This window comes from Schistocerca nitens, chromosome 2 (assembly GCF_023898315.1).
Source record: "Schistocerca nitens isolate TAMUIC-IGC-003100 chromosome 2, iqSchNite1.1, whole genome shotgun sequence".
Classification (NCBI taxonomy): Eukaryota; Metazoa; Arthropoda; class Insecta; order Orthoptera; family Acrididae; genus Schistocerca; species Schistocerca nitens.
This window is the reverse complement of record NC_064615.1, coordinates 123,293,345-123,316,753: the sequence shown is the minus strand read 5'-3', so window position 1 is coordinate 123,316,753 and position 23,409 is coordinate 123,293,345. Positions and strand designations below refer to the sequence as shown.

Here is a 23,409-nt window from a genome sequence, read left to right as displayed (position 1 = left end):
CAGTTTGATTTAAGCTATGTACATACTAAGGTCACACAACAAAGTTCATACGCAAGCCTGTTCAGTCTATGTGACACACTAGAAACGTACAGATCACAGCTGTACTGTAGCTGAAACCTAGATCTGCAGTGAAGAACAGATTGAATTGTAACCAACTGCAGACTTCCTTTCTGTCTGAATTAAATCACAGTCACTGTACACAACGGCTTTAATGGAATCCAACCTGATATTAAGCTAATTACACTATTATTTCCAACCTCACTTTAATGTTTTAACAAATTTGGTGTTAAGTTTTGTCTTGGAGTGAGAATACACTTTTTGATACACACAACAAGCCACTGTATCTTTGAATTTTTCCTTGCCCATCAAAACCGTAACAAAATTTCTAACAAACCACATTTTCAATTTGATTTTCTGCATTAAAGTGCAGCCAGCTTGCTGTATCCGAGATAAAATTAGGTCTGCAGTCATAATTTGATGAACACATACTCAGTGAGTGATTCTATTCAGATGAGTTCTTTAGTTGGTCACTTGAGGACTGCAAAGTGTCATGTCATAACCTTTTGAAACTGAGCTACAAAGATTGCTCAGAAGGTAAGACAGTAGCAACACAGAGTCAACAGGTGCACATAAAGCACTCATAGCCAGAAAGTAAGGATGGAAACAGAATTCCACTGACCTCAGGACTTGAAAACATTCCAAGAATGTCTGCAGGTTCCAAATTTTCATCTACCCTTACAACAAACATAAGGGATTGCTTCACACAACAGTGTCCAGCTATCACAAGGAAGACCATTTGACAAAAATTGTATAATAATACTGGCATTGTTCTTTAACATTTTAACCACAAAGTAATTATCACTGTGAATGCTCTCAGATATACCCACAGATATTCACAAGCTTTTATCCACAATGAACTGCAGATATTCGAGAGTATATCTGCAGATATCCGTATCCACACAGACTTCTAACTACAGAGTAATTACAATAATCAGTAATAGTTATTGCAAATATATTACCTTTATTTCAACTGTATATTTCTTTGCAACTTAATTACTGACATAATTCTGAACACTTACTAAAGCAAAGTTAAATTATTTATTACCCAATAAATTCATAGTATAATTATTACAATACCTGGACATCGAAGCTTGGAGGTAACACGCCTGGAGAATCAGCTTGCTGTTGCTGTGGTGGTACATAGCCACCTTGGTCAAAAGGTGCCATGGCACTGGCAGTGCTTGGGTCCATTGTCATGACATGTTCAAACTGTTGATTTACACTGTCCAAATGCAAAGCGTGAGGAGGATGTGGCATATGATTCATATGGTGATGATGGTGAGGTCCTTCAACACCTTCTGAGGGAGGTTTCCCACCAGCTCCACTACCACTATTTTTGTTAATGTCCTCTTCTGCTGGTGACGGTTGCCTACTGCCTGGTGTCCGGCTGAAAACATCAAAAAATACATCTCGAGTCAAAAGCAGGTGATTAACAGACCAAGAAAGCATAACCTGCAAGCCAGAATTTTTTCTTAAAGAATTTTCAAGGCCATGCCTACTCAAGGGCCCCACATATAACTAAAAGAAAATTGCACAGATAAAAAAATCTACACACCAAATGGCGGCACAACACACACACAAAAGAAGGTTATAATCATGCAAGCTTTCAGAGCCACTGGCTCCTCCTTCCAGCAGAAGGGTTGAAGGGCAATGATGAGGGGTGAAGGAAAAGGACTGGAGAGGTCTAGGAAAAGCGGTACACCCAGAACAGAAGGTCCAGGGAGACTTACCGGACAGGATGAAAAGGAAAGACCCCAACCATCAGTGTTTCTACCGCTTGGTGAGAAGATTTTTATCCATCCAACTACATTAAAGAAAACTGCGTATTTCATTGTGATTATTACCATCATTATTATTTAGTCTGAACTTAACTTACATATATCTTTGCAGAAGTAACAGTCGTTGCAAATTACAGTACAGGCCCTCTTCAAATGTTAAATATACTACATCAATAGAAGTAGTTGAACATTGACTACCATTGTTTGAAGACGTGTGATACAAGCAAGGAGTGCATAACACTGCTTTGGCTAGTTAAAATGCAGCTATTACCGATCTGCAATGGAAAGTCTCAAATTCAGTGTGTAGCATTTTGCACCCATAACTTGGAACAACTGCACATCTAAATGGTACTCTTGGAACCACTACCACCCACCACCACCACCACCACCACCACCACCACCACCACCACCACCAAGTCTACACTGGAGGGGGGGAAAAATGCTGGCTTTGAATTAAAGCAACAAAATTCTGTCAGTAATGATACCTTCATTTTTTCAATAACAGCATATACAAGCTTCAAAAAGTTTCTGATGACTGTAAATCAGTAAGTAATCTAGAGAAATAAATAACAAAAATCCCTATTACAATTAAAACTGCAAAGAGAATGTAATTCCAACATCTCAGCAACGCTAGACAGAGATATTAAAGTTAACTGAAGCCGTCTCTGGCCATCAATGATGCCAGTTTGAACCAGCATCACTATTGAAAAGATCCTCACCGAGTGTGGTTACATTAAGGTATCTTAACTCATCTCTATCACTGCTTTGGTAATATTAATTTCTATTTGTTATGCAAAGCGATACTTGTAATTTGAAGAGTGGAGCTGGGAACATTTTAAGTTCCATTTTCTTTCAAAAATGCATGTTCAGCGCTATTGTGTTGTCGGAACTCTCTTGCATTTTCCACAAATCATATCGAGGACACAATGTTTGACATTCATTACATTACAAGATGGTGCATGGTCTTTATGCCAAGCTCTGCTTCCTTTAGGAAATCTGCCAGCTTTAGCTATGAACCCATTCCACTCAATTCCAACACATATAACTGACTTCTTTGATTCTAAAGATACTGCTGAAACATTGTTGTCAATGCAGGCGCGAAGATCTCCAAATACAGTAGGATCAAAGTGTCTCGTACTCATCCATCTCAAATAGCTATTAACAATTCTTGCTCTGAAACAACAGACTGAAAAACATCAGTGTATTCAAAAGAGGAAGGACCATGGCAAATGTATGTCAGGCCATACTACATCTGAAAAACTAGTTGTATTTATCAGTTGCAAAATAGAAAGAACTGTTGACAATGTTGTCATTCCTTCCTCAACAGCAAAGGGAGTATTACAGTTAACTTTGAACATCTGATCCAAAGAATGGATTTTTATAAGAAACGGAAGTCAACTCTGAAGGATATTTTTCCCACTAATTTTATTATTCTCTTGTAAGAAAATATGTAAAAGAAAAGAGAAATGGATTTGTTGACAACTAATTAAAACACTACTACTGTATTTCTGTACTTACATTATCACAAAATGTAGTGCCTCTGTATTAATGGCACTTTGAGCAAAATTTTGCACTCACAAAATTCTTATTAAATTATTGATTTTCTGATTTAACAATGGAAAATCCAGGATGGAATAATGACAGCATTATGAAAAGGATGGAGTGCCACTAACCATTTAGCAGAGATGTTGAGTCACAGACAGGCACAACAAACTAAATGGGTAAGCTTTCGGCCAGGCCTTCTTCCAAAATAGACAGCACACATACACGCAAATGCAACTCTCACATACGGGACTCCGTGAAACAAAAGAAAACCTAAATTATGATTGTCAGGCAAGGATAAAAAGAACTCAGTATCTTACCCAAGAACCTTTTTGTTCTGTTGCTTTTCACTGTTATTTTATTTAACGTAAGCGGTACGCTACATAGGACACCATTTTCAGCTACATAGAACACCATTTTCATGTGAATCAACTGAAAGAAAGCCTTAAACAGCTTGGAAGAAACACGATTATTGATTTTTATAGAACTGAAGACGTGAATGTAAGAGTTTAATGTCTCATCACACGGCACATATCTAATCAGTAGTCCAATTCTGCTCGTACTCAATCTAGCTGTCAGGACTGAGGGTATGAACAGCTGCTGCAATAGCATCATAAGCCTTCAAGGTTCTGTGGTAGAAATGAAATGTAACATGCTACTCCATGCTACCCCATACGTAAAACACACACACACACACACACACACACACACACACACACACACACACACCTCTTTAAGTGCTTGTCTTTTCAAATATGTTATGATTACTCATTTACCTACACCAGTTTCTTAAAATGTTTTATAGACTTCATAATAACCATGTTCTTAGTAACAGTGAAAGTGGAGGATGAAACTACGGAAGGGAAACCACTATCTTTCTTTAATCTTCTTCCACTGCCACACCGTGCCTTGATACTAAATGTGAAGAAATCGGAAAGGTTCGCAGGAATTTTGCATCAGCACATACCATTATTTGTCACTCTTAAGTTTCATTGTTGGATATTTACAATTTCATACTTAAGATAATTAAAACTTTGATTAAGTGAATTGTTTGCTGTGCATGTGATTTTTCACATTGGTTTGAAGTACAGTTATTTCACTGCAGTAAAGCAGACATTGTTTTCTAGCACAACTCCTGCTGAAGATACTTTCTATTCAGATGTTGCTCCTTTCCATACCTAAAATAGACAAACATGGCTGCAAGTTTTTGATATCCTTTACTGAAACACAGTAAAATTTATCAGAAAAAAAAAGGTTATCTGAGCAGTCATTCGAAGTAATAATACTGCTACCTAAGGATTTCTCTCCAATGACTTACTTTTGACCACAATATCTCGCACATTTTCAGTTTGATGTAGCTACTTAAACAAGCCTTCTACAGTGACATGATAAATAGCTTCTGTAAGTAAATTTGCAAATATTTGAATCTGAATGCATAATTTCTCAATTTGATCTGCTCTCACTTTCACATGTTTCTTACTCAAAAGGGTTGTTTAACAGTGACGAAAAGCGATCCTCACCAACAATGAACTATTTCTCCTATTAAGAAGTCAGCTTCAGTAGATTGCTAAGACATTTATAGCCCTTTATTTCCCCTGAAATGTTTGATTTTGTACAGCAGTACCATAATTAAAAAATACTCTGTTCTTCCACGACACTGAATTCTCTCTCTCTCTTTCTCTCTTTTTTGCGAGGTGGGATAACTACTGACATTAGGTATTATTATTGGAGTGACAATCTTCCCCTGAATCTTTGCGATTGTTTGGCAACTAGGAAAATTAACACTGTCCTTTTGGTTTAAGTCTTACTTCTATGATACTATGTTACAGTAAATTTCTTTTTTGGATCTGTGGGCACTTTTGACTGCTGTTCTACTTTGAATCCTGCCAGATGGCTTCATAGCATTATTTTAACCAAGACCATTATCAACAAGATTTGTTTCTGAGCATTTTCCACCTTGATAGGTCATCTGCACATTTGAGACATATTTCAATTTTCAGCAGTGAGAAAAATGATAGGAGAATTCTAAAACAATGCATGAATCCTCATTCTACCTGAAATTTTCAAAGACAGTAACAGTTTTACCTCAAACACAATTTTCTTCTTCACATGCTTCTACACATATTCTGTGGGTTGTTTCAAGATAAATACCACACACCTTCACTGATGCACACCCTCTGAATCAGTCCTTTTCTTCTTCTCCTCCTCTTCTGCAAATCTCTTTAAGGTTGTACAGTAATTTGTAACCCTTGTGTATCATTTCCTTTGTTTGACATGTGTTCCAAGCTTTAAAAAACTGCACACACTTAAATAGGAAACTATGTAAAGAAAATCGAAGTGCTATGGTAAAAAGTGGATGTACTAACAAGTGGGTTGAACATTGGGTGAAATAACCAAATGATGCCAGTGACAAATGTGTCTTTTGGTCATTAGTGTGTCGTTAAGGTGCTGTTTAGATCACTGTAGTAGTAATGAAAATGTGGAAGCCATGATAATTTACAGTCAATGGGCAAGATAAAACCTTTCTGTCAGCAACTGAAGAACTTGAGGAATGGGAGAATTGGCATTCCACTCGTGCCTGCCACATCTGCTTGTTGGTGGTATATGAAGATGCAAACAGGTGGGGTGGGGTGGGGTGGGGTGGAGACCCGCCAACCCATGTTTCACATTTACTACACACATTTAAGTGAAGACATTTATGTCCGAGTTAAATGTCGTAACTACTAATCAATTTGCTCAGTGACATGTTCCTGATAACTTAGGAAAGATGTGAATCATCAGTGCTACATCACAAATACTGTCAGCTATATATCAAAAGCACTGCGTCTTCAGGCCACAAGTGGCCCATCGGGACCATCCGATCGCCGTGTCATCCTCACAGATGAGGATGCGGATAGGAGGGGCGTGTGGTCAGCACACCGCTCTCCCGGTCGTTATGATGGTTTTCTTTGACCGGAGCCGCCACTATTCGGTCGAGTAGCTCCTCAGTTGGCATCACCTGGCTGAGTGCACCCAAAAAAATGGCAACAGCACATGGTGACCCGGATGGTCACCCATCCAAGTGCCGACCACGCCCAACAGCGCTTAACTTCGGTGATCTGACGGGAACCGGTGTATCCACTGTGGCAAGGCCGTTGCCTAGGTATATATCAGGGTGTATCAAAAAGAGCCATCTCATTTGGCACGTCTATGTTTCTAAAACCAATAAAAATATACAATGAATTTTGTTTTTTGATGAACAGGAAACTAAAAAAGTTTTTTTATGCCTTTTCACAGGTGTTCAATATGCCTCTCTTAAGATGCATGACATATGCCAATATGGTATTCAAATTGTTCCCACACTGCAGCAAGCATGTCTTGTGTTACAGCTTCCACAGCTGATGTTATGCGATGCCTCAGTTCATTCATTGTTGTTGGTAATGGAGCACATAAACAGAGTCTTTCATAATCCCCCCCCCCCCCCCACACACACACAAGAAATAATCATATAGTCAGGTCTGGTGACCTTGGAGGCCAGTAATGTAAGGGTGAATCATTTGGTTGAGTGTAACCGATCCATCCTTCAAAAATCCTTTGCTTTAAAAATTCCCGCACTTCCAGATGCCAGTGTGGTGGTGCCCTATCCTGTTGGTAAATGAAGTCATTCAAATCTGTCTCCAACTGTGGGTAAAGAAAGTTCTCAAGCACTTCAAGATTTGTGCTTCTTGTAACAGTGTTCTCAGCAAAGAAAAATGGAGCATACACCTTTCCCCATGAAAGAGCACGAAACACATTAAATTTTGGAGAGTCCCTCTCATGTTGTACAACTTCATGTGGTTGTTCAGGTACCCCATATTCTAACATTATGACAGTTCACCCTTCCATTTAAATGGAATGTTGCCTCGTCACTAAACACTACGTGTGGAAGAAAACTGTCATCCTTCATCTTCCCCGGAACGAAATTACAGATCTCCACATGATGTTTGTCACCTTCACAAAGAGCTTGCAGTAGCTGAATTTGGTACAGTTTCATGTGTAAACGTCAACGCAACACACACCATAAGGACATTGGGGGCATGTTAGGGAGTCGAGCTGAACAGCAAATGGATTTTTGTGGACTCTTTGTAAAACGAAGGTGGATGTGTTCTATGTCTGTGTCAAACACTCAGGGATGGGCCAACGATTTGGCTTTACACAAACAACCTGTTTCTTGGAATTTTTTATGCTGTCATCTAATCCTCTGTTTTGTAGGAGGATCCACACCATACCTAGTACAAAAGTCACGCTGAACAGTTATTACTGACCCGCACTGTGCAAAACATAGACTACAAAACACTTTCTGTTGTCCTGACACCATTTTTACTAGAATGGAAGTTGGCGCACACTGCTGCTACCTAGCAGGAACCAGTACGTTGTTTATGCACATATCTCACATAACATAATACTTACGATTTTTTTTTAAATCTGATGATTTTTTTGATACACCCTGTATACTGAGATACAACACCTAACCACTATCACAGTAATGAAAAGTCATTATGCTATTTATGATGGTGCAAGATGTTTTGAAGAAATTGACAACTGCTTCACATTTTGTAGTGCCAGATTTTTTCAGCTAGTCTGCGCAGGCAAGCTCAAGTGTTGCCAAAAGGGTTCAGTGAAATAAGGCAGACGAGCAGATTATTAGAGAGGTTCCCAGAGAAAACCACTACTAAGAAATAATAAGCACTAAAGGGAAGACAATCGCGGTGTTAGGCATTCAATAGTTTCCAGATGAGAGATTGTAAATTAAGATTCTTATGCCTAGCACACCTTCATTGAGAGTTGCCGATTCAAAAGTTGAGCACTGCTAATCCCTTCAGTATCTGTTATTTCTTACCATTAATCAGCATCAAAGCACTTTTCATTAAACAGTAGTTTCTGAATTTACTACATTTAACTTCCCAGTAAACTACCTGTAGTGGATACTTCCCCACATGTTGATTATCTGCTCATCATGGGCAACTGAATTTCTAAACTCATTGCCTTTCTTTTCAAGACGATAATTTCCTTGCCTTACTGTCTGCAAGAGTACCTAATACTTGAAAAGCAGGAAAAACTACTCTCTTAGAGAATATAAAGTTATTGCATCCAACAAGCAAATCTACTTGTCTGAAGACTGACTTCCTGAAGTCAAAAACAGCCTGTCATGTAATTCATTTCAATCAATGAAGTTCCTCAACAGGTTAGAAATATTAATGAAATTCTCTATTAACATGTACTACAAACGATCTTATAAATCTACAGTTACCACATTTCTGCAGTAGAAAGGCTTGCACTAATGGCCTTTAGGTGGCGTCTACTAAAAATCGAGTACTGTTGGCATGCTCACTGACATGTTGCATAAATATTAGGGTCATTCCATTGTAAGTAGTCTACAGGTCCTCCTCCCACCTACACACACACACACACACACACACACACACACACACACACACACACATTTTGTATGAACATTCACACATGTTCCCAATAAAAATTGGAAAAGTTTCAGTACTTTTGGAGATATAGTCATTTGTTTGACCCAATACCGCAGCTATCAACAGTCCACCTGTGAATTTTTGGCAAATTTGGGAGATTATATCTCCAGCAATACTTTCTTGGAAGAAACAAATCTTGGCCATCTTGTACAACATTTTGCAGTCTCTTAAGTAAAATAATAAAATAGAATTTCCTGTCCAATTTTCATATGGGTAATTTGAAGTGAAGTAGGCCGAAAAATTTGACATTTAGCTTTTTATATATCCGAAAGTAATTACGAGATATACTTGAAACTTTGCACGTAACAACTTACCAATACAAGGTCTTATACTATTAAATTTCTTTCTTCTACCTGTTTCCAGTAATTTATCAAGTGAGAGCAAAGTTGACTTTTTTTCTAAATAAAAACTGACAAAAATAGCTATTTTGGGCCTCTTTTACAAAAAGACTTCTGCAAACTCTTTTAAACCATTTTAATTTGAAAGACCATGCTCCAAGCCACCCAAAAACTGGATTTGGTTTTGCAATGGAAGTATATAATGTGTCCCCCCCCCCCCCCCCCAAAACAAAAACCCTCTGTGAAGGTGCATTGAAAATGGATCCATCTTACACTGGTACCCAAATATGACATGTTTTATTATGTTCTACAGTTGTTTACTACTCTCTAGGAAAAGCAATATCAAAGTTTTGATTACTAGGAAGTGAGATAAAGTATGAATAACTCAGAAAAGCCTCATTAAATGGGTACCCCTTGGGCGACGTATTTCAGTCTGTTTTTCTGCTGAAACTACAGAATCAAACTGATTATGAATTTCGCAGTTTAATTGTGCATTATCAATGCAGTGGATAACAGTTGTAGCATACATCTTATTATCAGCCTTCATATTTTACACCATTGTCACACATTGCAAATTTTGGTGAAGTTCATAGCAGTCTTCCTGACACTTTTTGGAATGGATTCATGTTGTAGAGATTTATTAATGTGTCTTTTTATTGTGTAATGCGACTGATGTGCTAATTTTATTCCATTTTAAGGTATAGCGTACTTAGTATAACTGTGTTGCTATGGTCCATGGTTGCTTAACCACTGCTGGTATTTTTGAAGTGATAAAACCAGCATCGCCATCAACAATTCCGATAGCTGTACAACAGCAGCCAAGGGTTGGGTTTTTTATCACAGGTCCCCAAGCCTGATGATACATTTCCATAAGTGTCGTAGGCCAAAGCCAGAAGTTGTCTCTTTTAGGATCCTGAGCTTATGTTTATTTCAAGTTTCTTGAATTTTTTTTTTACATGTTTCATTAATTATCTATAGAAAGTCATAAGGAAAACTATCTGCCAGTCAGATGTCACTGATGGAACTTTTTCAGAAGAAATTCTGTTTAGATAGAACCCAAAAATTACATTTTTAAAATGTGATTATCTCAAACTATTAGAGCCACAAAAAAGAAAACTATTCTCTTAGTTGGATTCTTTTTTAAATAAATTATTTTGTATAGCTGAATGCTTTAGACATCTATAAAAAAAATAAATAAAAAAAACACTTTATTTGCATTTCCTCTGACTCAAGTTCATTCACTATTCATCAGAACTTTTGATATTATATTCCACAGAGAGTACTAAACAATTATAGAACGTAATAAAAGATGTCAGATTTGATTTGAAAACCAATAGAAGGGCCTTATATGCTAGCATTCCAAAAACAAATCTAGTTTTCAGGTGGTCTTTCTAATGAAAACAGTTTATATATATAAAAACAAAGATGATGTTACTTACCGAACGAAAGTGCTGGCAGGTCGATAGACACACAAACAAACACAAACATACACACAAAATTCAAGCTTTCGCAACAAATGGTTGCTTCATCAGGAAAGAGGGAAGGAGAGGGAAAGACGAAAGGATGTGGGTTTTAAGGGAGAGGGTAAGGAGTCATTCCAAACCTGGGAGCGGAAAGACTTACCTTAGGGGGGGAAAAAGGACAGGTTTACACTCCCGCGCGCGCGCCCCCCCCCCCCCCCCCCCACACACACACACACACAAGCACAGACACACAAGCAGACATTTGTAAAGGCAAAGAGTTTGGCAGAGATGTCAGTCGAGGAGGAAGTACAGAGGCAAAGATGTTGTTGAAAGTCAGGTGAGGTATGAGTGGCGGCAAATTGAAATTAGAGGAGATTGAGGCCTGGCCGATAACGAGAAGAGAGGATATACTGAAGGGCAAGTTCCTATCTCTGGAGTTCTGACAGGTTGGTGTTAGTGGGAAGTATCCAGATAACCCGGACGGTGTAACACTGTGCCAAGATGTGCTGGCCGTGCACCAAGGCATGTTTAACCACAGGGTGATCCTCATTACCAACAAACACTGTCTGCCTGTGTCCATTCATGCGAATGGACAGTTTGTTGCTGGTCATTCCCACATAGAAAGCTTCACAGTGTAGGCAGGTCAGTTGGTAAATCACGTGGGTGCGTTCACACGTGGCTCTGCCTTTGATCGTGTACACCTTCAGGGTTACAGGACTGGAGTAGGTGGTGGTGGGGGCAGTTACAAGGGTAGGAGCCAGAGGGTAGGGAAAGTGGTTTGGGGATTTCATAGGGATGAACTAAGAGGTTACGAAGGTTAGGTGGACGGTGGAAAGACACTCTTGGTGGAGTGGGGAGGATTTCATGAAGGATGGATCTCATTTCAGGGCAGGATTTGAGGAAGTCGTATCCCTGCTGGAGAGCCACATTCAGAGTCTGATCCAGTCCCGGAAAGTATCCTGTCACAAGTGGGGCACTTTTGGGGTTCTTCTGTGGGAGGTTCTGGGTTTGAGGAGATGAGGAAGTGGCTCTGGTTATTTGCTTCTGTACCAGGTCGGGAGGGTAGTTGCGGGATGCGAAGCTGTTGTCAGGTTGTTGGTGTAATGGTTCAGGAATTCCGAACTGGAGCAGATTCGTTTGCCACAAAGACCTAGGCTGTAGGAAAGGGACCGTTTGATGTGGAATGGGTGGCAGCTGTCATAATGGAGGTACTGTTGCTTGTTGGTGGGTTTGATGTGAACGGACGTGTGAAGCTGGCCATTGGACAGGTGGAGGTCAACGTCATGGAAAGTGGCATGGGATTTGGAGTAGGACCAGGTGACTCTGATGGAACCAAAGGAGTTGAGGTTGGAGAGGAAATTCTGGAGTAGTTCTTCACTGTGAGTCCAGATCATGAAGATGTCATCAATAAATATGTACCAAACTTTGGGTTGGCAAGCCTGGGTAACCAAGAAGGCTTCCTCTAAGCGACCCATGAATAGGTTGGCGTATGAGGGGGCCATACTGGTACCCATGGCTGTTCCCTTTAATTGTTGGTATGTCTGGCCTTAGAAAGTGAAGAAGTTGTGAGTCAGGATGAAGCTGGTACTGAACAACAGTAAACAAACATTACTCAAGGTACATTTGATGAGGACATGTGTTGGGTATCAAGGTAACTATTAAAAGGGCTCTACTGAATAGATGTTGTCTAGTATGTTTATTGCAGATACTTTCTCTCCATTGTTTTTCCCACTATTGTCGAGTAACAATGGAACTAGATGTGATAAACCATGATTTTGGACTTCTTGTCATATTCATAATTACTACTACTCTTATGGCTCCATTGCATGATAAGAACCTGTGAGCTGCACTTCAACAGAATTATGGGGCTGTTTTGCCCAATTTCATGTATGAACAATACATTTTCCCTTAAAAGAAAGTGATATAGAAGGAAATATTTATGAGAAAATGTGCTTTTTATTATATTTTCAGTGTAACTTTTGAGGAGCCACAGTAACTGGACTCTTCAACAAGTCTCCTATTAAGAGTTTAAAATGCAGTTCTTCTCTATTTGTTGATGGATGTTAGTTTCTTCCCGGTAAGCTATTATATGACAATGGTATTAAACGCAAGATACTTGTTTTAATTAATGTGATTGAGAAAACAAAGCTGTAAGGCTTGATAGCATCATACATTATGAATAATGTGTAATTGCTATAATTATAAGTTATGATTTGTAAAGGAACTGTTTAGAGACAGTAATCTATTAGGGCTGTTAACACTTTGCCGTCCGCACGTCTTGTACAAATTTATTCGCTTGGCACTGGCAGCACTAGTTCGGACTACTTGGCTTGTCACCGACCACTTGTCACTTTTCTGTTGATGAAAGCTTCAAACACATTGACTATTGCGTACTTTAATTTTCTTGAAATCCTCTATTTTCCCGTATCAACCCACAAACTTTAAGTTTCTTTTCAAGTAACTTCTCTGCAAGTTCTACACTGTTATAATAATCTCCATGCAGAGCTGATGCCACTTTCCATCGCAAGGTGTGAATAGTTCTATCATTGTTTCTGCTAAAGGCTGTCCAGTGCCGGAATATATCTTGAATGAGAAACTGTATCCCATACTCAAATCACACAGTATCCGAATGAGTACGCTGTATTTTGTAATTTTTGACAGATTGTAAACTTTAAAATTTAACTATCCACGCCACGGTATCGTTCGTTCAATTTGAGATGTTTTGACTAAGATTAAACGTTTCTTTAAACTATTTGGAAAAATAATAAATTACGAATTGCACTTTGACAAGCCGGTCGGCATTATCAGGTTTATTGTTGCTGTCGGAAAAATGTAAAAATGATAATATTTGTCTGAAACGATTGCAGGACATCGTTTTGAGAAATATCGGTGTGTCTACCAACGGATTCGTTGAACAAAATCATCGATCCATGCTTTTTTTACAATTCCCATAAGGATAGAAAGTCCAAACCATTTTCTAAGTTTGGGTGCCGTAACGTCAACAAATTTGGCATTTTTAAAATCCAGTTTCTTTCTATTGCAATTTTGACTGCCGTACTTGTTGGTTTCGTTGCCAATATATTCAATTAGATCGTTCCCAATATATAATTCTATGATATCCTCGATGCTCTGTGTATCTTTGGGAAATATGTTTGGACCCGAAGATCCTTCAAATTTATTACTCGTTCTCGGTAAATCAAAGTCTGACCGCTGTACACTGCCTTCTTCATCTGATTCAGCCGAATCAGTTAGCAACCGTAGCGCTCGCTGAATTCATCTTGGTCTTATTTCACTATCTTCCTACAATTCTGCTTCACTTTCGTTGTTTTGATATCCAATGTCTTCTTCCCAATAGACTAAGTCGTCCGGAACGTCAGACAAGACGTCCGCACATTCATCATAAATAATCCTATTGTCTCTTTCCTCCACCATGATGAAAGGGCACAAGTACTTATAAAAACAAGAAACTTGTTGTAGTGTCTAACTTATTGTTACCTAAACAAAACACCAACAGAATGCAAAAGATACTAACGTGTTGTCGCCAGCCACTACGCGTTTCTATGCAGACGACACCACTGTGGTGTCGCCGGCCGTTGACCACCATTTTGCGCACGACACCACTGTGGTGTTGCCAGACGGCATAGTGTTAATTCAATGAATTCATAAAGCAACTGGTTATAGACAGTAATCTATGACAGGCTGTTAATTCAGTGTTGCTGCCAAACAATGTATTCTAGGTAATTGATGTATGATATACGGGTTCACCACCTGCCCAGCACAGCAACTCCTGCTACCAAGTATCTTTCCAGGCCACCAAACACACGAAGCTTATACAATTAATCCCCCCCCCCCAAAACACTCTCTCTCTCTCTCTCTCTCTCTCTCTCTCTCTCTCTCTCTCTCCCCCCCCCCCCCCCCCACATCTGTAACTGAGAAATAAATAACTGCATCACAGATGTTCGGTAATGTAACAGAACAATGGGCACAAGAAAAAAATATATTAAAAATTTGATAAGGAGTATGTTCAGCATTGTGTTCACGGAAATGTAATAGTTTTAACAAGCAACAGAAGAGCTCAAATTTAAACTTTTTGTAATCTTCATGTTTTACATTAACTTTAGTCCCAATAATATACTTCTGTCATTATTATAACAAAATAACTAACTGTAAAATTACAAAAATATACGAAACAACAAAAAATGGTTGTATATTTTAAATGTACCAAGAACAGAGAACAGTGTGCTGGGAAAAGAACACTGAAATTTTCCTATGTGAGCTCTGATTCCTCTTATTTTACGTCAATGATCATTCCTCCCAATGCAGACCGCTACCAACAAAATATTTTCACACTCTGAGGAGAAAGTAGGTGATTGTAATTTCATGAAATTCCAGACCAAAAACAATGACAGATATATTCAATGACTTGATAACTATTAGTGTTTTCTTAAGATGACAGTAACACACTGTAAACTCCACAACTGACTATATACATTTTCAAATGCTAGACAGCGATTAACTATAAGACTGTGTAAAATGTCCAGTGAATGAACCAACACATAAGTTAACTATACCCGGGCCGCTGAAACATTGCACTTCACGTTTGCGCATTAAGTTGGCAGCGTAACAGAGTAACAAGTGAAGAACGATAGGCGCTAGGCGTTCAGCATGGGGCGCCAGCCAATCACAGCGCAGTGAGCACTGCTGTTACTCACGTGCTGTGACGTCAAAGTTCCCGCGTTGCCAGCTTTGTTTAGTGAATGTGTATACAACGTGAATTGTATGTTGTTTACCGCGTGTTTTCATTGTACTGTGTGCTATATCGTTGTGACTTCTGTTACGTTGTGAGTGTACATACTTGGAAAATGCCACCGAAAAGACTTCGTTCACTTAGTGACAATCCTTTGCGTCGAGGGGAGCCGCTAAACAGCCAGGCACTGGAGTTATTACGCAGAACTCTTGAGTTTTACGAGTAGGAGAAAAGCTACGTAAGCATTCATGGACAGCCATCAATTCCTGCCAACAAAGTGGTGGAACGTACGTCGAAAACTCTTGGTATTAGTGCAAGAACCGTAGTAAGTAAGGGAGTATTACTACAAAACTTGGAAGATACTGAAGTGAGCCGTAATGATTCCGATCTGTCTGGATCAAATAATACATTTTTATCAACCCCGGGAAAGAAGAAAAAGCGGCCTAGTCCTATCACAGATTCAGATTCTTTTCAGACTGATGCAATTCGTAGGCATGTTTATGCTTACAACAGCAGAAAAGAGTATCCGACTGTAGCTAAGTTATTAATCTCTTTAAAAGAAAGTGAACTCTTCAGGGGTGGTAAAACATCACTAAAAATTGTGCTAAAAAATATGGGTTTCCGTTACAAAACGCTAGACGGACGCAAAGTACTGTTAGAGAGGGCACATATTGTTACCGCTCGTAAGGAACAACAACAAGTCCTTTACAATAACAGAGGTGGAAAAGCTGTTGCGTGAAGCTCTTGTGACTGTGGATGCAGCCTCATGGAGAAAAAAAGTAGAGCACGTCGAGAAACTTATACGAGCAGCACAGACAATAGAAGGAATTATCAGTGGCCATGAACAATTAATGATTTGTCTTGCTGATGACGACGATGAAGACGGTTCTGGCGATGAGTCGGACAACTGTGACGATGGCGAGCTGGATGGAATTGCGCCATTATCGCTGTAAATTGGTGAGTGAAAAATTACTAATATTGGTTATTTATTGCAATCTCGGTTATTATTTATTTTGTAAACTACGTACATTATTGATTTGAAAGTACCAGTCGTCAGATGCTTGTTTTTTGTATTTCTTTGCTCCGTTATCGAAAGGGTGCGCATTGTTATGCTTTTACATGCATTGTTATACGATTGTTTACTTCCTGTCATTGTAGTACAACTAAAAACGAGTTTTTATATACACTGTAATTGCTCAATCGCTTGCATTTACGAGACGGGACAGAAAACTGTATTGTCTGCTGTGTGTATAGAGGCTGCTGTTGCAACATCGCTATTAGAGTGTAGCCAACCTAAATAGACAAAAAGCGAACCGTCAAGTGCAAGCAACGAATAGCGAAATTCTGTATGAGCCACTGAAGTCTCAGAACGTCGATGCTGTCGATGACTGCCTGAACGCAATGGTTTTGGGGTTAATGCTGTACACCATGTCTTTAATATAGCCCCACAAAAACGAATACCATGTGTTCAGAGCCTCAGAATACAGCAGCCAATCGAAGCACGTGCCAGTGGCCTCTGGGTACCCCACAGACAGAATGCGGTCCCCAAAGTGCTCCTCCACGAAATCACTTTCCTACTTCGGTGGGGTTGAGCTCCGTCTTGCAGGAGCTACATCTTGGCGAAATCAGGGTCACTTTGGATAATGGGGATGAAATCATTTACCAAAACCTTCATGTACCGTTCAGTAGTCACCATGCCATCAAGGAATATTGCACCGATTACTCCGTGACCGGACATTGCACACCACAGTCACCTGTTGATGATGAAGAGACTTCTCAATCATGAAATGCAGATTCTCAGCCCCCAAGTGTGCCAGTTTTGCTTACTGATGAACCCATCCAAATGAAAGTGGGCTCCATTGCTAAACTAAAACACACTCACATCAAAGTCCTGTTCGTCAATTCTGTGGACAACAGTGCTGGCAGAATAAAACTGCTATTCTATGGCCCTGGGGCTTATAATAGCAGATGGGTTTGAATTTTGTATGAGAAGAGATGCAGGTCTTCAACAATAATTTGTCGCAGTTCTCCCGGTTGATTCCCAAATGACGAGCAGCTTGTGTGATCGGTTTCCTGGGGCCGGATTGAAACACAGCGCCTGTCTTGTCAATGTTTTCAGGCATTTTTCATCCTTTTATGGACAACTGACACTGCCAACACTGCCATCACGAACACTACCCGTTCTCTCAAACTTGCAAATAAAATTCTTGATTGTTAGGACACTTGGACCACTTGTCTTCACCTTGAACTCGGTTGCAAATTCCTTTGATCCGCAATTGGGCTGTTATTGCTCACATGGTAGGCCTTCACAAGCGCTATGTGCTCAGGCATGCAGTACGGTGACATTTTCACGTGCAAATGGCCGACAACCACAAGGCATCTGCGTGTGCGCGTACCAATTCCCATCATGCCCCGAGCCCAATGATGCAGTTTGAACATCCTAACACAAACCGTTCAGAAGTTATGATGTTTTTTTTTTCTTCTTCTTTTTCTTTTTTTTTTTTTTTCTCTCTCCATATAGTTCAATAATTGACACTGTGTAATATTCCATCAGATATTCATAATAACAAAGCCTTTATACACCAATAGAAGTCAGCATGACCTATTTAGTCCACATTCTAGGATGTTTTAGCACACTAATTTGTTATAATAAATATCCCATCTTACAGACCTAGAAGTGTACAGTTTACATTTCTATCAGAAGAGAAGGAAGTTCATTACAACCAAAATCTAGAAATATGTAAACAGTGAAGAAAATTGTGGCATATTTCATTAAAAAAAAGTTAAGAACTTGTTCCAAATCCAGCAAGGCATGTTGAAAATCTTGCATCAATAACTGTAAGGCATGTCAAACGATAAAATGAGAGAGGTAATTTTATAAGAGAGACAGTAACAATGCCAAACAGTTGAATGGTCAAATCTCAAAGTTACAAAGGAAGGATTTGACCAATCATCTGTACATTAGCATTAGCAACATAGTAAAAGTGTGTGTAAGATTTCAGTGTGTGTAAATGCAATACACAAGGTAATCTACACGCAGCACATGGAATAAACATCATAAAAGATAGCAAAATAGAAAAGCAATGGACAGTGAAAGGAATGAACTTTTGTTTCAAGGAAAACCTCACCAGCACTTATCCTAAAACAGGTGAGAGGTGTTCTTTTAAATAAAATGTCATTCCTTGAATTCACACAACCTTCAGAAACCATAGTTCCACAATGTTAACCAGACAACTGGATGGTGCCAAATGAGATGTAGAGAGGAAGAATGTTACTGCACTTCTGTCACATTTACTCAGTATAAATTGCATTTCTCACTTTGTGAAACAGACTGCGCAGGAATAGCAGACTGCAACACACACTGCTGCTTAAAATGACACTGCCTGTGTAACAATATGATAAAACATGCTTTTACTCATCCTCATAATTTTGACGGTCCTTCTCAAAGAAGCCTCCCATGAATCTGATGCACTTGTCATAGTGTTTCTGCCAGTCTTCAAATACATGCTGGAAACCATTTTTTGAGAGGACCTTCAAAATTGCCTCAGCAGCCTTCACCATTGTTTCTGATGATTGATAATGCCTCCCATGAACGCGTTTCTTCATGTTAAGGAATAAAAAAACATCGCATGGGACTAAATCTGGAGTACAGGGAGAGTGAGGGATGCACTTCATATTGAGTTTTGCAAGATATTCAGCAACGACATATACAGCCGCGCTTTATCGTGGTGCAGCATCCAGCCTGCTTCAAGGAAATGTGGTCTTTTGCGCCTGATATGGACTTGCAATGTTTTCAGGACATCCCTGTAGTATTGTCCAGTGTGTGTGTGTGTGTGTGTGTGTGTGTGTGTGTGTGTGTGTACAATATGCTGACAAACCATTCCATGAATATGAAAAAATTAGATGACCATAACTTTCCCAGCAGAAGGAACCACTTTTGCTTTTTTGGGGGTTTGTGATGAAGGAGATTTCCACACTGAGCTTTGTTGTTTGTTCTCAGGATCAAAATGATGTAGCCAAGTTTCATCAGCAGTGATTACATTTGAAAGAAACTCCAGATCTTCCTCCAACATCAACTTTAACTGCATGTAGACCTGCATGCGAATGTCCTCCTGTTTGGGAACCCATCACGCACAAACTCATGTCATGTGTGGTTTTCCTGTCACCGACATGGGCGTGGCACCGAATGAAGTGTTCAGGATTTCATAAAATGATCGTAAGGTCATTCATCGATTCTCTCTCACAATGACTGCAGTAGTGTTTATGTTTTCTTCTGTAAGAGCAATAACTGGAGCACTGGGCCTACCTTCCTTTGAAATTGATTGTCTCCCCTCTTTAAACACCTTCAATGCAGGAAAATTTGGGCCATAATTCTGATAGTACACAGGTATGTTCTGGAAGTACAGCTTTCAAACAATGGAAACTCCAGGTTGGAATATCAACAATGTATGTAGAGTGCTACATACCATAAAGAGGACACATTAAGTTGCGGACAGGTACAATTAAAAGACACTTACACGTTACCTTTCAGCCACATCCTTTGTCAGAAAAAGAAAGAGAAGCACACACCATTCATTCACACAAGCAACTCTGGCAGTTCGGATGATGATCCCAAATTTCTCATCCAAGCAGCAAAAGTTGGTGGTCATGGGTGAACGAATTATGCTCGCGTGTTTGAATAAATGGCTTATCTTTCTCTTTCTGACGAAAGTTGTGGCCAAAAGCCAATGTGAAAGTGTTTTAATTGCGCCTGTCTGCAACTTAATGTGTTAGGTTTAGATTAGGTAGGAACCTAGCTATTAAAATTTCACATGCATTGTTTGTCACTCGTTTCACTCCATTGCAGCCACTTAACGCTCAAGCATAAAGTGCTGTACAGTGGAGTGCATAAGAAGCATGTGAAATACTATTTTGACATTGGTACCATGCTTTGTTCGTAGTGTTGAAGTCTGTGGTTTCTCACTGTAGTTAGTACCAGAAATTTCTTAGTTTCAAACTTAATCTTGTTATTATTCAAAATTGCAGTTTAAATGAATCAAATGAATGAGTGGGTTATTAAAGAGGTAGCATAGTACTATTTAACAAACACAGTTGTGCCTTATCTTCTTTGGGTTTTAAAACTGACACTGTTAAAGTGAAGTACATTGGCAGGAGATGTGCTATTCTTACAAAGTGACTGGCATGATTGCATTATAAATAAAAATCGTTAATTTAATTTCATAATTATTCTTCAGTTGCTTCAGTTTATTCATTTTGATTTTGAGGGAGAGATTACACACACACACACACACACACACACACACACACAAAGGGTGAGGCATTTAAAACTGTTTGTTGGAATATTTGGCAAAATAAACATCAGATTAAAAAAAGTGGTAATAAACATTGTTAACCTCGAAGAGAGAGAGAGGGGGGGGAGAGAGAGAGAGAGAGAGAGAGAGAGAGAGAGAGAGAGAGAGAGGGGGGGGGGGGGGGAGAGAGAGACACACACACACACACACACACACACACACACACACAGGGTGTGGCGTTTAAAACTATTTATTGGAATATTTAGCGAAATACCCATCAGATTAAAAAAAAAAGTGGTAATAAACGTTCTTCACCTTGAAGAGAGACGTCCATTAACGTAACGCTTGACCGCCTGCACCACCCCAGAGGCCAGAGTGGGGCTGACTTTGAAAACTTAAATAGGAACCCCTATTTTTTATTGCAGATTTGATTTCTCCAGAAAAAAATACGTAACTTCTGTATGAACAATTTCTGTCTTTTCATGATAGATGGCACTGTAGTTGGCAAACATGGAAATGAGATGACAATTGTTGCAAAACGGTACACTCTAACATACACATCCAATTAAGACAATCAAAGCACTTTTTTGATATTTTTGATAATGCTATCATGTGACACACCTCCCACAATCACATGATGGATGGATGGATATGGTGTTATGGGCGCTCAACAGTGACAATCACATGAAGCACGTACTATGATCATGCGCTCAGTCAGCGGACAGGCTGTGCAAGTTATGTCAATGATATGGACTGTAAACATGTTGTCGCAATTGTTCCGCAATTTTAACAACTTTAGAGAAGGTTGGTATCATTGCGAAGATCGTCAAAGGTATCCTACTCTGTTCCCCGGCAGGCATGTTCTGTCTGCAATGAAGTTTGGCAGAATTGTCCACCTGTTTGGTGAAATGGAAAGTGTTAAACCTAGAGAAAGAGTCTGACAGCGGCCTGCGACAAAGGAAAGAACACAGTGAATGTTTTAGCTGCGGTTGCTGCAAATCCTCATACTAGGTCTTGGCAAATTGCGCGAGGTTCAGGAATTTTCCAAAGAAGTGTTCTACGCATATTGCATGCACACAAATGACATCTATTTCATTTAGCGCTGCATCGAGAACTGCACAATCACCTCAACTTCTGTAACTGAATACAGGAACAACTGGCAGTCAATGACAAGTTCATTTCACATATACTTTTTTCCAATGAATCAAATTTTACAAATTGTGTTGAAGTGAATTGACATAATATGCATTATTGGTCAGTGGAGAATCCCCATTTGGTATGAAAAGTTGAACACCAACATCCATGACGTGTTAACGTTTGGTGCGGTATTTTATGTACACCGGAAATTGGCCCACACTTCATAGAAAGTAGTCCGACTGGTCAAATGTACAGCTAAGTTGTGGATAAAGTTTTACACATAGTAATGGATGATGTTCTACTTCAAATGAGACTGGATGTATGGTTTCCACATGATGGAGGGCAAGGGCATCATTAACGACTAGCTCGATAAGTTCTGAATCTGAATTATCCGCCGGCCGCGGTGGTCTAGCGGTTCTAGGCGCTCAGTCCGGAACCGCGCGACTGCTAAGGTCGCAGGTTCGAATCCTGCCTCGGGCATGGATGTGTGTGATGTCCTTAGGTTAGTTAGGTTTAAGTAGTTCTAAGTTCTAGGGGACTGATGACCACAGGCGTTAAGTCCCATAGTGCTCAGAGCCATTTGAACCATTTTCTGAATTATCCGGGTCAATAGAATGGGTAAGGAAGCCCTCAAACAAGATCGCCACGTTCACCCGATTTGACTTCTGCCAATTTTTTCCTGTGGGGCTGACTAAAAGCATTTGTGCACTAAACACTTGTGACAGGCAAGGAGACTCTCAGTAATTAAGCACCCCGAGACAGTGAGAGGCAAGGGGACTCTCAGTAAACAAGCACTGCGAGATAGTGAAAGGGGGACTCACCAAAATTAAGCACCCCCGAAGGGAACACGTTACTACTCGTCCATGTCGTCGTACCTAGATAATGCTAAATGAGGTCTAAGAATGCATTTCAAGAGGGTAGATGGTGTCCCAAATATCAAATAATGTACTTTGATTTTCCTAATCAGATGTGTATTTTTGTGAGATATATTACTGTTTTGCAACAAGTGTCACCCCATATTCATGTGTGCATATTACAGCATCATCTATAATGAAACAAAGAAATGTTTCATACAAATTTACATACTTTTTCACGGGGAATCCAAATATACAATAAAAAACAGAGGTTACTATTTAAGGGTTCACACTGAATGTATGTACGAGTGAGGTTTGCACACCATTTATTCACATTACTTACTATTCTTCACATGAAGTAATGTGTTCTTGAACAAAATTTCGAAACACACTGGACAAGTGTGTCCATCTTCTCCCACCTCTTCAGCTTCCAACATTCCTCAAAGAACAGAGCTCTCATTATCATGCCAATCTACAATACATTGCGCTTGGGCATTAGGAGGCTGTACTGGGGCAGAGCAAGTGACAAACTCTGCACACAAGAGTTTAAAAGCTGTACTTTCAGAAGCCCATAACTGCATACTATTAGAATTATGCCTCAAATTTTCATGCGGAATTGATTGGTGGGGCTGGTACCTAACATGTGTGTTTCTGTTGCCTTATATTTATGATGTCAAGTTGGTGATGCTAAGAAGTGTCAG

General features: G+C 39.5%; 1 protein-coding gene and 1 pseudogene across 6 annotated transcripts in view; both read right to left on the bottom strand.

The window, feature by feature from the left end:
* The window catches only part of LOC126235813 (pumilio homolog 2), a 633,911-nt gene that overhangs the window by 272,654 nt on the left and 337,848 nt on the right, over nt 1-23,409 (bottom strand). For all 6 annotated transcript variants that reach the window (XM_049944654.1, XM_049944657.1, XM_049944656.1 and 3 more), the window contains one exon: nt 1,138-1,447. In XM_049944654.1, coding sequence (XP_049800611.1) covers nt 1,138-1,447 — 310 coding nt within the window. The remainder of the gene's footprint in view (nt 1-1,137; nt 1,448-23,409) is intronic.
* On the bottom strand, nt 6,402-6,519 carry LOC126238298 (5S ribosomal RNA; annotated as a pseudogene).